General features: G+C 37.3%; 1 protein-coding gene across 1 annotated transcript; it reads right to left on the reverse strand.

Moving 5' to 3' along the window:
* Positions 1–1,378: 1,378 nt before the first annotated feature.
* Positions 1,379–14,322, reverse strand: LOC114490195 (olfactory receptor 5F1-like). The gene is made up of 2 exons (XM_028504122.2): positions 13,668–14,322; positions 1,379–2,627 (listed from the first exon to the last, which is right to left on the reverse strand). Exons 1-2 carry the CDS (start codon positions 14,256–14,258, stop codon positions 1,683–1,685), a joined length of 1,536 nt encoding a protein of 511 aa, XP_028359923.2. The 5' UTR covers positions 14,259–14,322; the 3' UTR covers positions 1,379–1,682.
* Positions 14,323–15,892: the final 1,570 nt, after the last annotated feature.

Raw genomic sequence — 15,892 nt, forward strand, 5'->3', positions numbered from 1 at the left:
TTCAGCAGCGAGGGTAAGAGAAATGTGGGAAATTTTCCCTATAAGAACTTTAAACATTGCTGTGTCCTTAGCAAGCCCTGGACCACACTGTTTTCTCCAGTGTTCTACTAAGTCAACTCTCTGTCTGCCTCCATATTAATAATGCCTAGATTTACTAGAGATTAATTAAAATTGATTTTTATTGACACCCGGTAAAGAATTTCTACATGCAAAAAATCTATGAACCTATGGTAAGTAATATGTGTCAGATTCTTCCACTGAAGTCTTCATGCATTAAACACTTTGCAACAACTAAATGTGTATGCATGTGGATTACTGAGTGTGTGTCAATCTGGGAGACAGAAATGAAGAGAACTGGAAATTTTTGAAGAGAAGGAAGGGAAATAGAATGATAGTAATTGGTACAATCTAATCAGACAATGATATTCTTATTATCACATGTTTATACAAATCACATATTTTTAATTTGGTGAATACACAATACTACATATAACTTTAAATTAATGTCACCCTGACAAATTCCATGAAAAAGAAAAATAAAAGAAATAAAAATTAAATATCTTTAATTACATTCATTCTTAGTACCAGTGGTATTACATCCTTAATACCATCCTGTAATACCAGTGGTATTACAACCACTCTTAGTAAGTTCTATATTAAATTTTCTAATTTGAGTATCATTAGTAATTTATGGGATTCCAAGTGTTTATTTATTCCAAATAATTACTAAAATTATTTGTATTCTTTATGTACAAACTGCCAAAACTTGATGAATAGTCCTTGCAGCCCAAATTGTCTTTGCTACTGGAAAACAATAATATTTTCCACAATCCTTCTGATTTTTCTTACTTCTTTAAATGAAGAATGACACCAGAGACTAAAATCTGGGTGCTCAATAGACATTTCCTTTGGTTATTTTTATTTGTTTGTTTGTTTCTTTGTTTATATTATTCTTATTTATTAGAATACATATGAACATAGGGGTGATGAGGAAAATAAAATATGGAAGGTTTACAGTGGCAATTAAAACTCAAGGCTTGAAATTTAAGTATTTTTCCAGGAGATAATTCAATATTTAAAAATGGATATTTACTTTAAATTTACTGCAGTTTGACATGTGATGGATAGTAATTGCTTAGATATTACACATGGTGAAAAAAGGAATACATGCAGAACTGGCTGGTGTGGCTCAGAGGACTGAGAGCTGGCCCCATAACCAAATGGTTAAATTCCCAGTCAGAGTTGCAGGCTAGGTCCCCAGTAGAGGCCATGTGAGAAGCAACCACATACTGATGTTTCTCTCCCTCTTTTTCTCCCTCATTTCCCCTCTCTCCAAAAATAAATAAATGAATACATAAATCTTAAAAAGAATACCTGAGGAAAAATAAATGCGTAATTACAAATACTATTGATAGTTTTAAGTGATATTGTGACATTTTCTCTAAATAGTCAATACCTTTCTTTCACTAGATAAGATTTCATTATAAATAAGCTTTAATTTTTAGGATTGAGTGAAGATACAGAATGGTTAGATGAAAGATTCATGGTCTTATATAAGTCTGATAAAGCACTTGAATATTATAAAACAAAATTACTTAGAAAAGATTCTAATGAAAAATTGTAGGCTTCAGCAGTCAATGAAAGCTCATAAAATACTCTGCTGGTTTGAGAAATACAACCAGTCACAGAAATGAAGGGATCCTTTTCCTTGTAAATACATTGTATAAAGCCTCCTTTACATCTTTATTTCTGAGGCTGTAGACCAGAGGGTTCAGCATGGGGATCACCACTGTGTAGAAGACAGAAGCCACTTTGTCCTGACCCAGGGAGTAGCTGGAAGTAGGTCTCAGATAAGTATAGATGGCAGTGGAGTAGAACAGAATTACAGCTGCCAGGTGAGAGGCACAGGTTGAGAAAGCTTTGTGTCGTCCCTCCCCGGAATGCATACGAAAGATGGAGAAGAGAATGTAGGAGTAGGACGCGAGGATGACCAGCAGAACACCCACCATGTTCACTCCAGCAAAAGTGGAAAAGATGCTTTCATTCAGGTGTGTGTCAGAACATGAGAGCTTAAAGAGTGGGGGACTGTCACAGAAGAAGTGGTGGATGACATTGGAACCACAGAATGGTAGCCTGCTCACATAGCTCGTGTTCACCATGGAGTTCAACAGTCCCGCTGTGAAAGCCCCTGCTGCCATTTTCAGGCAGACTGTCCTGGACATGACCACTGGGTAAAGCAGAGGGTTGCATATGGCCACATAGCGATCATAGGCCATCAGCCCAAAAAGGAGGCATTCAGTTGTGGCCAAGGCAATGAAGAAGTACATCTGCAGAAAGCAGCCAGCAAAGGAGATGGTTTTCTTCTCTGACAATAAATCCACCAGCATCTTTGGGGTGATGGTGGAGGAATAACACACATCCACAAAGGACAGGTTAGCCAGGAAGAAATACATGGGTGTGTGAAGTCGGGAATCACTCTTGATTAAGAGGATCATCCCAACATTCCCCCAAACTGTCAGTGTGTAAATCACAAAAAAGAGCAAGAAGAGGATAAGTTGTAGCTCCAGTGTGTCTGCCAATCCCAGCAGGATGAACTCAGTCACCAAAGTATAATTTGTTCTGGTCATGTATTACAAATACAGTTTACTATACTCTGGTTTCTCTTCAGATCGTATAAATCTTTCGCCTTTTACAAGTACAGTCTACTTCAATTAACATATGTGTGTAGATATTTTCCTGTCTAAAAGTTACAAAAAAGAATAGGAATGTTAATGTTAATAATTCACCCATGGGAAAAAACAACTCCCTCTGTTAATATGTCATAGCATCTAGAGTGATTGAAGAGAGAGGAGAATTAGTGGATACATGGAGAAACCTTTGACTTTATGATGCAATTGACCTTATGAAATCTGGTAGTAGGCTCCTCGAATTACTGCTCTCAACCACACACTCTACTTACCTTTCTGCAAATGCAATACATATGTTGTTCTCTACCAGCCCACATCCAAAATGCAAAGGATGCAAATAGTCCTGCTGTTGTCTTTCCCAGTCTCTGAAAGGTATGAAATTTAACACAGATGCATTGTTTATTTCCCAAGACCATACTGTTTTTTGTTCAACCCCAAAATTTATGCATAGTCTCCCAGAAGTTTCTCATATACCCCAAGAAACAAAAATAGTGACCATTTCTTGTAAACAATAGTTTGACACCTCTTGATACTTACAGAATTATTTTGTAGTGTTTAAGCATGAACCAAATAACTGTTCTACATACATAGTACACAATGGAATTAATGTCACTTTAGTATCAGACACAGTACCTGTCCAGCATAGTAAATAACAGCGTAAAAACCTTGTGAACTTCCTTCCTCAGTGTCTTACTCAGTGTAGACTATTATTTTCTTTAAGTGGCTCTTAGTTGGAGCTTAAAATAAAAAAAAAATCACTTCATAAATGAAATAAAATGCACTGAATATTAGAATTGTCTATTGGTAAAAATTTGAGAGTCCTTCTCCATAAATACATCTTGCTGCCCTTTTATTGTGTTTTCCTGGGAGAAAATTGAGTAATGAGGGGGACTCAATTATGGGGTTTAATTGTGGAGTCAATCCTCTAAGGGCAGAAACTCCCAGTCTTGAAATAAAATAAAATATAATCACATGTAGTTGCATGTAATCAAACATTGCATCATGAAATTGTTCCTGATTTCTGTATACCTTAAAGTCATTTGCTGATGTAAAAGAAAATTAATTGGCTATGTACATTGCCTTTCTCTTTGTATTTTTAGCCTATTTCCAAAGAGCCATTGCCCACCACCAGATTATCATTTTTCCCTTTACCCAAGTGTGTGTTGTGTGGCGAGGTGGGATGGGGTGTCAGGAGAATAGTTTCTTCCTTTGTCTGACTCACTTTAACTCCAGTGCAACTCTGTTCTTGAGTGAAATTAATGAGAAGGATGAACTAACTCACATATTGTGCAGTGTTTTAAAAACTTATATCCTGATCAAATAGAACAATAATTAAGGAAATTGAACTTCTATTTTTAATTAAAGAATTGTGTTGCCTTATTGAAAGTATTACCTATGATTCTTATGCTAGAAGGGGGTGATAGCACAGATTTTCTATGCCTAAATACACAAGTCAAACAAGGTCAAATACAACACACTGGGTGTCCATATGCTCAGAGAGTCTATTTGCAGGAAGAACTCATAATGCATTGAGTTCTGTATTACACTTCTCCACTTAAATCTTCAATTAGTTTTCTATATCAGTCTATGAGGGAAGCATTATTATTTTACAGACTTTGTGGATGAATAAAGAAGACTTCCACCTATAAATGACTTTTGAAGGAAAAATTCCTAAGAAGTAGAATTGTCTTGAGCTCAGATTATAACAAAAGGCATTAATTCCTAGCTACCTAATTTTCCTGTTTAGTTTCATTTTACCTCAGTGGCTTAGAAGATTTTATGTGTATTATAAATACATACATACAAGTATGTACATTATAATACACATGCACACACATATATACATATATGCACAAAGGTATACACATATATATGGGTATCTTCCCATAAAGCCAATCTTTCAATCATCAGAGCGAGCGGAGTTTTCGTGTTTCCAAAGGAAGATCTGTAACATCATGAAAGGTATTGCCTGGGGTGGGTAGTAGGAGATAGAAGAATGTAAAGTGGGGATAAATGGTGAAGGAAGGAGACTTGATTTAGGGTGGTGAACACACACTACAATACACAGGTGATGTGTTATAGAATTGTGCACCTGAAACTTATATAATTTCATTAACCAAGGCAACTCCAGTAAATTCAGTAACAAAATTTGACATAAAGATTCCATCAGTATGCCATTAAAGCTATCCCCTGAGTACATCTGGGCAAATTTCTTGCTATTTTTTATTGATTGATTTATTGATTGTACTTTTCTTCTGATTATCCTGTGAGGTAATACAGATATTGACTTTCACGGAAGGTGCATAGGAAATAAACTCTAGTGTTCTGACAATTACAGTCTCTTCACTGGGAGTAAATATGCTATTGCTCAAAGGGACTTTACAGTTTACGACATGTAAAGTAAGTTCTGTATTTTTACACACCCCTTACTCTGCTATTACCAAAAGAAACTCTGTACAATGGAGTCAGAGTGCATAGTTTTAAATGAGCTAAACATATTTGTTAATAAACTTACCTGACATAGATACTCAATTTTTGTTGATTCAGATTTCCACATATCTTGATTTCATTAGGTAAGATTGTTTTTTCCCTGGCTGGCGTAGCTCAGTAGATTGAGCGCGGGCTGTGAACCAGGCATCGCGGGTTCAATTCCCAGTCAGGGCACATGCCTGGGTTGCAGGCCACAACCCCCAGCAACCGCACATTGGTCTCTCTCTCTCTCTCTCTCCTTCCCTTCCCTCTCTAAAAATAAATAAGTAAAACATATTTAAAAAGATTGTTTTATAGTCTGTTATTTAAAAATGTTTACAACTATAACAAGAAATGTAGAAGAAAACATGTAAGTATAAAAACCTACTAAATAGTTTTATAAGGCATATTAATAACAACTTGTCAGTTTGTTACTTGGTTACATTTGTCTGTTTTTCAATTAGCGAATAAAATTTTAGAGCAGAAACTTTTACAATTATTGACCATGTTAATAGAAGAACAGAACAGTGCCTGCCATATTGGAAGCATTGAATAAATATTTGTGAATAAATAAATAAGTAAACAAATATATTTTATTGTATTTTACATTTTATTTCAAAATTAAATTATATTTTAAAATTTAAAAGTAAAGATCTATGTCAGTTATAAAAATTATGTTTTCTGGTTCATTGCTTCTTAGATTGTAAATATTTTTATGTATATCATTTATTTAAGAATTGACCTTAGGATATTTTTATATGACTCTAAAAATTTTATTCCAGTTAATAAAGCAAATGTATGTAAATAAGAATGTACAATAAATAAGTTCTTTATAAATTATTTTGTTGAAATACACAAATGTGTTGCTTTTTTACTGAAGAATGAAAAATATGTTGATTAATTAAATAGCTATAGTGCCTATTGATTTCTCTTGAGATTCAATAAGAAATAGCATCATTAAGAAGTATTCTGGGACTTCCAGCCCAGATGGAGGCATAGGTAGACGCACTGTGCCTCCTCCCACAACCAAAACTAAGGACGACAAAAGTTTAGAAACAAAAAAACAACCAGAACAGAGAGAAATGAACTGAATGGAAGTCTGACAACCATTCATCCAGACCGGTAAGGAGGGGCGGAGTCGGAGGTGTATGGACAGGGGTCGAGGGGTCCCAGCAGGAAAAAGCGGTGGCTGGCAGATGCAGGTGCACAGGGAGCAGATGGCAGTTGGCGGACCCCAGAAGCTCAGGGGCAGCTGATGGACCTGGTGGCAGACCCTGGGCGCAGGAGGCAACAAGCAGACCCAGTGAGGTGCGCAAGGCAGCTGGCTGTCCACAGTCACACATTCGTGTGCAGATAAACTAGACGAAAATGGCCAGCAACATAGATCGTGCAACCCAGGGACCCAGCACCAGGAAACAAAGCCTAAAAGCACTGATTGAAAACACCTGTGGGGGTTGAGGCTGTGAGAATCTCTCAGCTGCACAGGAGAGCTCCTTGGGGAGACCCACAGAGTCCTAGATCTGCTTGTGGGAAGTGGCAGAGGGGACTGAAGTCCTAGAGAGAGCAGAGCAGGCACCATAGTTCCCTCTCGGACCGCACCCTCACATACAACATCACAACGCAGCAACCAGGGTGCCCCAAACTGGTGAACACCTATGGCTCCGCCCCCATACATAACAGGCACAACCAGACCAAAGTGGGGCTGGTGGGGGTGGAGAAGATGGCTCAAACAGAATTAAAAGCCCCTCGGTCAGTACTTTTAAGCAAATGAGAGATAGCTAACCTATCAGATGCACAGTTCAAAGCACTGGTGATCAGGATGCTCACAGAATTGGTTGACTTTGGTTGCAAATTAGATAAACAAATGAAGGCTACAATAAGTGAAATGAAGAAAAATGCACACAGAACCAATAGTGATGGAAAGAAAACTGGGTTTCAAATCAATGGAATGGACCAGAAGGAAGGAAGAAACAACCAAACAGAAAAGAATGAAGAAACAAGAATTCAAAAAAATGAGGAGAGGCTTAGGAACCTCCAGGACATCTTTAAACATTCCAACATCCGAACTATAGGGGTACCAGAAGGGGAAGAGGAAAAACAACAAGTGGAAAAGTCATTTGAACAAATAATAAAGAACTCCCCCCAATCTGGCAAGGGAAACAGACTTCCAGGAAGTCCAGGAAGCTCAGAGAGTCCCAAAGAGGTTAGACCCAAGGAGGAACACACCAAGGCACATCATAATTACATTACCCAAGGTAAAAATGAAGGAGAGAGTTCTAGAAGCATCAAGAGATAAGGGGACAGTTACCTACAAAGGAGTTCCCATCAGACTGTCAGCTGATTTCTCAAAAGAGACCTTGCAGGCAAGAAGGGGCTGGAAAGAAGTATTCCGAGTCATGAAAGGCAAGGACCTCCATCCAAGATTCCTCTATCCAGAAAAGCTTTCATTTAGAATGGAAGGGCAGATACAGTGCTTCTCAGATAAGGCCAAGTTAAAGGAGTTCATCATCACCAAGCCCTTATTATATGAAATGTTAAAGGGACTTATCTAAGAAAAAGAAGATAAAAAATATGAACAGTAGAAAAAGACATCAAACTCTTAGTAACAATCACACCTAAAACAAAAGCAAAAAAATAGAACAGGAACAGAACCACAGAAATGGAGATCACATGGAGGGTTAGCAACAGGGGAGTGGGAGGAGGAGAGAGGGGGAAAAGGTATAGAGAACAAGTAGCATAGATAATAGGTAGAAAATAGACAGGGGGAGGGCAAGAATAGTATGGGAAATATAGAAGCGAAAAAACTTATGACACATGGACATGAACTAAAAGGGTGAATGTGGGTGGGAAGGGATGGACAGGGTGGAGGGGAGTGAAGTGGGAAAATGGGACAAGTGTAATAGCATAATCAATAAAATATATTTAAAAAAAGAAGTATTCTGATGCCGAGCCCTGTATTTTCCCCAAAAGTAAGAATTTACAATTTTCATTGAGATTTGTTACAGTAAGACAGCTATTCTCAATCTTTTTCATCTCATGGCACATATAAACTGATTACTAAACTTCTATGGTGCACCAAAAAATATATTATACTTGCCACCGATCTGACAAAAAAATAGGTATAATTTCGATTCATTCACACTGAACAGGGGTTTTGTGTTGGCTGTTGACATGTTTTTTTAACTAACTTTTTTTAAAGATTTTTTAATTTATTTTTATCAAGAGGGGAAGGGAGGGAGAGAGAGCAGGAAAGAAACATCAATGTGTGGTTTCTACTTGCTTGCCCCCTACTGGAGACCTGGCCAGCAGCCCAGGCATGTGCCCTGACTGGGAAGAACCAGCGACACTTTGCTTTGCAGTGAGGCCCTCAGTACACTCAGTTACGCCAGCCAGGGCTGTTGTCTTGTTTTTTTTTTTTTTCTTTTATTTGACGATATAAAGGAAAATAAGCCAGTGCCCCTGACTCAATAGTCAGATACTGCATGTTGTAAAATTCTTGTGGCACACCAGTTGAAAATCTCTGCACCAATATGGGGAGGAATCCTCATATCTTTATCACACAATCATCAAGTCTCTCTTTCTTTCAAGACAATCATTATTTATGGTACTTATCTCTTCATTAATTATTGCTCCATATTCTCTTTTAACTCAGGCTAAAAAAATTCGCCAAAGATTTTTGATAACCAGGCATATTGGGTATTCACTTTCAATGGAGTTTCTGTCTGATAGAAAGGTAGAATTAGCATTACACTTTGTCAATTAGCAAGTAAAATAAAAAATAGTGAACATTCATTTTTAATGTTTGGTGTTTTGCAATTTAATGGTTAAAGTTTATGACTTAGTTGCTTGAATCTGTGTTCCAAAAATTTATCATTGCAAATGTTATATTTTCCCCATGTCACTCTATGTCAGTAATGGTGCCAGTAAAAGATGCATTTCACTTGGAGGCTTAAAAGTAATTTCACTTACTATTTAAGATTGAAAAAGATTAGTGATATTTACTTTGAAACATGTAAAAGGCAATGACGTCTACTGTCACCCATTTTAGGTAAAAAGTCATTGGAGGCTGCAGCGAGCAGAGCAAAGAACAAACAAAAACAAAGAAAACTTAAAAAGTAGAAAGAATAAACTATGTAAAGAAGTGAAACGAAAAATTATAAGAATTAGTAATATAGCTTGTCTGGGCTGTGAAATGGAAGACGGGTATTTAATCTGAAAATTAGTTGCATTTCCTCACATCACTGTAAAGAATGTTTAAAATTCAAGTTTTGGATGTACCAGGCCTTCAGGAATATCCATCTAGCCATAGATACTCACAACATATGGAGGTTATAAAATATAATTAAAATATTTAAAATAAATAATTCAAATACTGAGGATATGCTTATGAATGCGACTCAATATTTTAAAGATATTGTTTTATAAAATTGATCTATAAATAAAACATAATTGTAAACAAAGTTTTATTAATGAACAGAACAAATGAAAGCGTAAAATAGAACCAGACACTTGGAAATAAGGAACAAACTGACAGGGGCCAGGGGGGCGGGGGAGAAGAATAACAGGGGAAAGGGGGGAAAGGTCTACTCAAGGAACAAGTAAAAAGGACCCACAGACAAGGACAAAAAGGTGGGGATTGACTGAAGGGGGCCTGGGTGGGGCTGTGGAAAGCAACAGGGGAAAAATTGGGATAAATATAATTAAACAATTATAAAAAATAAATAAAAATGACAGACTGTAACAGTTTTGTGGAATTGTTGCTACATGCCCTTGGGTCAGCTCAGACTCCTGGTGGCCCTATGAATGAGTGATGTCTACACTGTCCTGTCAACAGTCGTGCTCAGCAAAAGGAGGCTCATGCCTATGGCTCCCTTTGTGGGGTCAAACCATTTCATTTTGGTCTTCTTCTTTTCCAGCTGCCTTCTATATTTTCCAGTGCTATTTTCTTTTTCTAAGAACCCTGCCTTCTCATGATGGGCTTGAACCAGGACAGCCTCAGTTTTGACTATTTTGTCTCCAGGGTATTTCAAGCTTAATTGATCTAGGACCCACATCTCTTTCTAGAGCCCCAGACTGGCCATACAGCTCTCCTCCAATGTCATATTGCAAGTGAATCCACTTTTTCTCATCAGCCTTTTTCAATGTACAATGTTCACATCTGTGTGTACCAATGGGGAATTTAGTGGCTTAACACAGAACAAAATTACCCAGCCATTTCTGCAGAAATATCGAAGTATTAATGGCCTTGGATGAAGGAAAGCTTAGTAATGAAGGAAGTTTGACATTGACTGATGAATAGAGTCTAGAGAGGTCTACACATTAATGGAAATTTAACATATTTATTAAGTGTCATTCAAGATAAATACAGGGCGTATGTTCAAAATTAAACAGTGAGGGAAAGTAGGTTATCTTCACTTAGGAAAAAAATGTGTCTACCTAGTACAATGGAAACCATAATCTCAAGTGTGCTAAAGGTTTATTTATCTGTCACGCTTACTCTATTGGAAAAAGAACATAATTGTCTGACTCTAGCTAGTGTTAGTAAGAGCATGGAAACTAAGGTCTTATGTGCTATTGTTGTTGACAGTGTAAATATAAACAAAAAATTGAGAAAACAATTTGTTATATTTTAAACATAAACAGGTGCATATACCTTATATGTAAGTGGTGCAACATCCAGAGTTATACCTGTACGAATCCTTTACCTGTGCAGTGGATGACATGTAAATTAACATTCCTATCACCTCTGTCACAATAGAAGGTAATGGACAACTTAATCAGGACATAGTGAAGAGAAAGAATGCCATGAAAATGTGAAATTCAGCCCTGGCTGGTGTAGCTCAGTGGATTGAGTGCAGGCTGTGAACCAAAGTGCCGCAGGTTCGATTCCCAGTTAGGGGTACATGCCTAGGTTGCAGGCCATGACCCCCAGCAACTGCACATTGATGTTTATGTTTCCCTCTCTCTCTCTCTCCCTCTCTCTCCCTCCCTTCCCTGTCTAAAAATAAATAAATAAAATCTTTTTTTTAAAAAAAGATCTTTATTAAAAAAAAGAAAGTGTGAAATTAAATAGTGTAGAAATACATGTGAACACGGTAGAATGTTAGAAACAATGCTGAAGGAAAACAAGCAACAGAGAAGACACCCTGTATGATATTACATTGTTAATATAAAAGCAGGTTTTCTAAAAATACAGTTATAGAAATGCAGCTCAATTTATTTTTACAAGTAAGAGCTAGGGAATTACAAGAAACACAGAATGAGGTTGTCACTGTGAAGGAAGCAGGGTGATGGGAAAGGTCACAGGGACTTCCATTATGGCAATGCAAGGCTTTGAGTGTTTTATCTACTGGGGGAGGAGAGGTAACATGTGCTCAATCATTTTGTTCCCTAATTTACACATATTTTATTTTAGAATAAGCTGAAATTTTATATTTTAAATAATATAATAATGAAGACAAACAAACAACAAAACTTGAGAAAAGTTTCTAGATTTAGTGCTTGAGTCTCAGGTTCTCAAGATGACCATCAGCTTCATTAATTCACAGGACTCACAAAACTCAGAAGGACATTTACATTGTACTTATGCTTATGGTTTGTTACAGCTAAAGAACCAGATAAAGTAGCCCAGGAAAAAGGTATGCAGGGCTGTGCCCAGGAGAAACCAGGACTGAGCTTCCACATGTCACCTCATGGCAGAATCACACAGGCAGCACTTAAAGCTCCAGCTGTGCTGTCTGACAGCTCAGAGGAAGTGTCACCAACCAGAAATGCTTCACCAAGTTCTGGTGTCCAGTGTTTCACTCAGTACATAGACATGGAGGGCTCACATCCATGTCTGTGGTTACTTAGTCTCCAACTACCCTAGTCTGATTTCAAACTGACACAGCCTAGCCCAAAGCTGCAGGTGTACAAAAGCAGGTGTTCACTATGACTCTCACGATTAGCATAAACTGTTCAGTGTGGGCCCAGGATGCAAAGATGCTCTTATCAGGCGGGACATGCCAAGATTTAGAGGTTTTCTCTGGGGAACCACTCCAGATCCAGTCCTGAAGACCTTAGGAATACGCAGAGATTGGGCCGATCAGGCCCAGTGAGTCAACCCTTTCCTGCACAGTGCCCATACATGCAAACGTTTGATGCAGGACTCCAGCTATTAATAACGTCATAGTTTATGAAATGTTAGCTTGTATCAATGAAATTCTTGAATAGAGATTTTTCACTCCTTCCATGTGTTTGCTGACTGTTCCAACTTTGTGACATTCACAGGCTTTAAGTTAGTCTCTCTTTGGTGATGTTTAATCACCAAAGAAAATATTGACCAAAACATATTTTAAAGGCATACATTTCAAACTTCTTTCACTAATTTTAATAAGTAAATTGCTCAAAAAATTGAATAAAACGAAACATTCATTGATATTTGCTTATTTACGGAATGTGGTAACATTAATCATTCAAGTGAAAAAAACACTGGAAGAATTGGAAAAACAAAAAGTTATTCAGATAGTGTGCCAAAAAGGCAAAATATTCTACATTCACAGAGGAGGGTTTAATAAATATTCTAAAGATGTCAATACAGAAAAGCATGATAAAATCTCAATTAATATAATAATTTAAAGTCTCAATAGTTTTCAAATTAAGTTTGATACATGCGACATATAACATCGTTACAGATCATAAATGGTGAATAATAATGCATTGGGGAAAAGCATTAACCCCAAAATCAATAACTACAAGTATTGCCAATAGCTAGTTTTGTATCATATTGCAACTTTTATTGCTAACAGTCTATAGTTTTCTTTTCCAAGGCAAGGTATTATTATAAACAGACCTCATTTTCAGGGAAGCATTGAAGATATGGAATGGTTAGAGGAAGGTGTGTGGTCTTATATAAGTTTGGTAATTTACCTTATAGTTAGGTAAATTTAAGGTAATTTTCCTTATACTATGTATATGTGTGTATATATATGTATATATGTGTGTATATATATGTGTGCGTATATATGTATATATGTGTATACATGCGTGTGTGTGTGTGTGTGTGTATACATTGGGGATTACAATTACTTAAAAATAGTTTAGTAAAGTACTGTAGCTTTGAATCAACCTATGAAACGTATTAAACAGTCTGAAAGTTTTAGGAAATTTACCAAACAATCACTGGAATGCAGGGATCCTTTTCCTTGTCATTACACCCCATAAAGCTTTCTTTACATCGTTATTCCTGAGGCTGTAGATTAGAGGATTTAACATGGGGATCACCACTATGTAGAAGACAGAAGCCACTTTGTCCTGACCCAGGGAGTAGCTGGAAGTAGGTCTCAGATAAGTATAGATGGCAGTGGAGTAGGACAGAATTACAGCTGCTAGGTGAGAAGCACAGGTTGAGAAAGCTTTGTGTCGTCCCTCCCCGGAATGCATACGAAAGATGGAGAAGACAATGTAGGAGTAGGATGCAAGGATGACCAGCAGAGTTCCGACCAAGTTCACTCCAGCAAAAGTGGAAATGATGTTTTCATTCAGGTGTGTGTCAGAACATGAGAGCTTAAAGAGTGGGGGGCTGTCACAGAAGAAGTGGTGAATGACATTGGGACCACAGAATGGCAGCCTGCTCACATAGCTCGTGTTCACCATGGAGTTCAACAGTCCCGCTGTGAAAGCCCCTGCTGCCATTTTCAGGCAGACTGTCCTGGACATGACCACTGGGTAAAGCAGAGGGTTGCATATGGCCACATAGCGATCATAGGCCATCAGCCCAAAGAGGAGGCATTCAGTTGTGGCCAAGGCAATGAAGAAGTACATCTGCAGAAAGCAGCCAGCAAAGGAGATGGTTTTCTTCTCTGACAGTAAATCCACCAGCATCTTTGGGGTGATGGTGGAGGAATAACACACATCCACAAAGGACAGGTTAGCCAGGAAGAAATACATGGGTGTGTGGAGTCGGGAATCACTCCTGATTAAGAGGATCATCCCAATATTCCCCCAAACTGTCAGTGTGTATATCACAAAAAAGAGCAAGAAGAGGATAAGTTGTAGCTCCAGTGTGTCTGCCAATCCCAGCAGGATGAACTCAGTCACCAAAGTATAATTTGTTCTGGTCATGTATTACAAATACAGTTTACTTCAATTCATATACGTGTGTAGATATTTTCCTGTCTAAAAGTTGCAAAAAGGAATAGGAATGTTAATGTTAATAATTCACACATGGGAAAAACAACTCCCTCTGTTAATATGTCATAGCATCTAGAGTGATTGAAGAGAGAGGAGAATTAGTGGATACATGGAGAAACCTTTGACTTTATGATGCAATTGACCTTATGAAATCTGGTGGCAGGCTCCTCAAATTACTGGTCTCAACCACACCCTCTACTTACGTTTCTGCAAATGCAATACATATATTATTCTCTACCAGCCGACATCCAAAATGCAAAGGATGCCAATAGTCCTGCTGTCATCTTTTCCAGTCTCTGAAAGGTATGAAATTTAACACAGATGCATTGTTTATTTCCCAAGACCATACTGTTTTTTTGTTCAACCCCAAAATTTATGCATACTCTCCCAGAAGTTTCTCATGTACCCCAAGAAACAAAAATAGTGACCATTTCTTGTAAACAATATTTTGACACCTGTTAATACTTACAGAATTATTTTGTAGTGTTTAAACATGAACCAAATAACTTCTACATACATAGTACACAATGGAATTAACGTCACTTTAGTATCAGACACGGTAACTGTGCAGCATGGCAAATAACAGCATAAAAACCTTCTGAGCTTCCTTCCCCAATGTCTTACTCAGTGTAGACTATTATTTTCTTTAAGTGGCTCTTAGTTGGAGCTTAAAAGAAAAAAAAAAATCACTTCATAAATGAAATAAAATGCACTGAATATTAGAATTGTCTATTGGTAAAAATTTGAGAGTCCTTCTCCATAAATACATCTTGCTGCCCTTTTATTGTGTTTTCCTGGGAGAAAATTGAGTAATGAGGGGGACTCAATTATGGGGTTTAATTGTGGAGTCAATCCTCTAAGGGCAGAAACTCCCAGTCTTGAAATAAAATAAAATATAATCACATGTAGCTGCATGTAATCAAACATTGCATCATGAAATTGTTCCTGATTTCTGTATACCTTAAAGTCACTTGCTGATGTAAAAGAAAATTAATTGGCTATGTACATTGCCTTTCTCTTTGTATTTTTAGCCTATTTCCAAAGGGTCATTGCCCACCACCGGATTATCATTTTTCCCTTTACCCAAGTGTGTGTTGTGTGGCGAGGTGGGATGGGGTGTCAGGAGAATAGTTTCTTCCTTTGTCTGACTCACTGTAACTCCAGTGCAACTCTGTTCTTGAGTGAAATTAATGAGAAGGATGAACTAACTCATATATTGTGCAGTGTTTTAAAAAATTATATCCTGATCAAATAGAACAATAATTAAGGAAATTGAACTTCTATTTTTAATTAAAGCATTGTGTTGCCTTATTGAAAGTATTGCCTATGATTCTTATGCTAGAAGGGGGTGATAGCACAGATTTTCTACGCCTAAATACACAAGTCAAACAAGGTCAAATACAACACACTGGGTGTCCATATGCTCAGAGAGTCTATTTGCAGGAAGAACTCATAATGCATTGAGTTCTGTATTACACTTCTCCACTTAAATCTTCAATTAGTTTCCTATATCAGTCTATGAGGGAAGCATTATTATTTTACAGACTTTGTGGATGAATAAAGAA

Source organism: Phyllostomus discolor, chromosome 6 (assembly GCF_004126475.2).
Source record: "Phyllostomus discolor isolate MPI-MPIP mPhyDis1 chromosome 6, mPhyDis1.pri.v3, whole genome shotgun sequence".
Taxonomy (NCBI): domain Eukaryota; kingdom Metazoa; phylum Chordata; class Mammalia; order Chiroptera; family Phyllostomidae; genus Phyllostomus; species Phyllostomus discolor.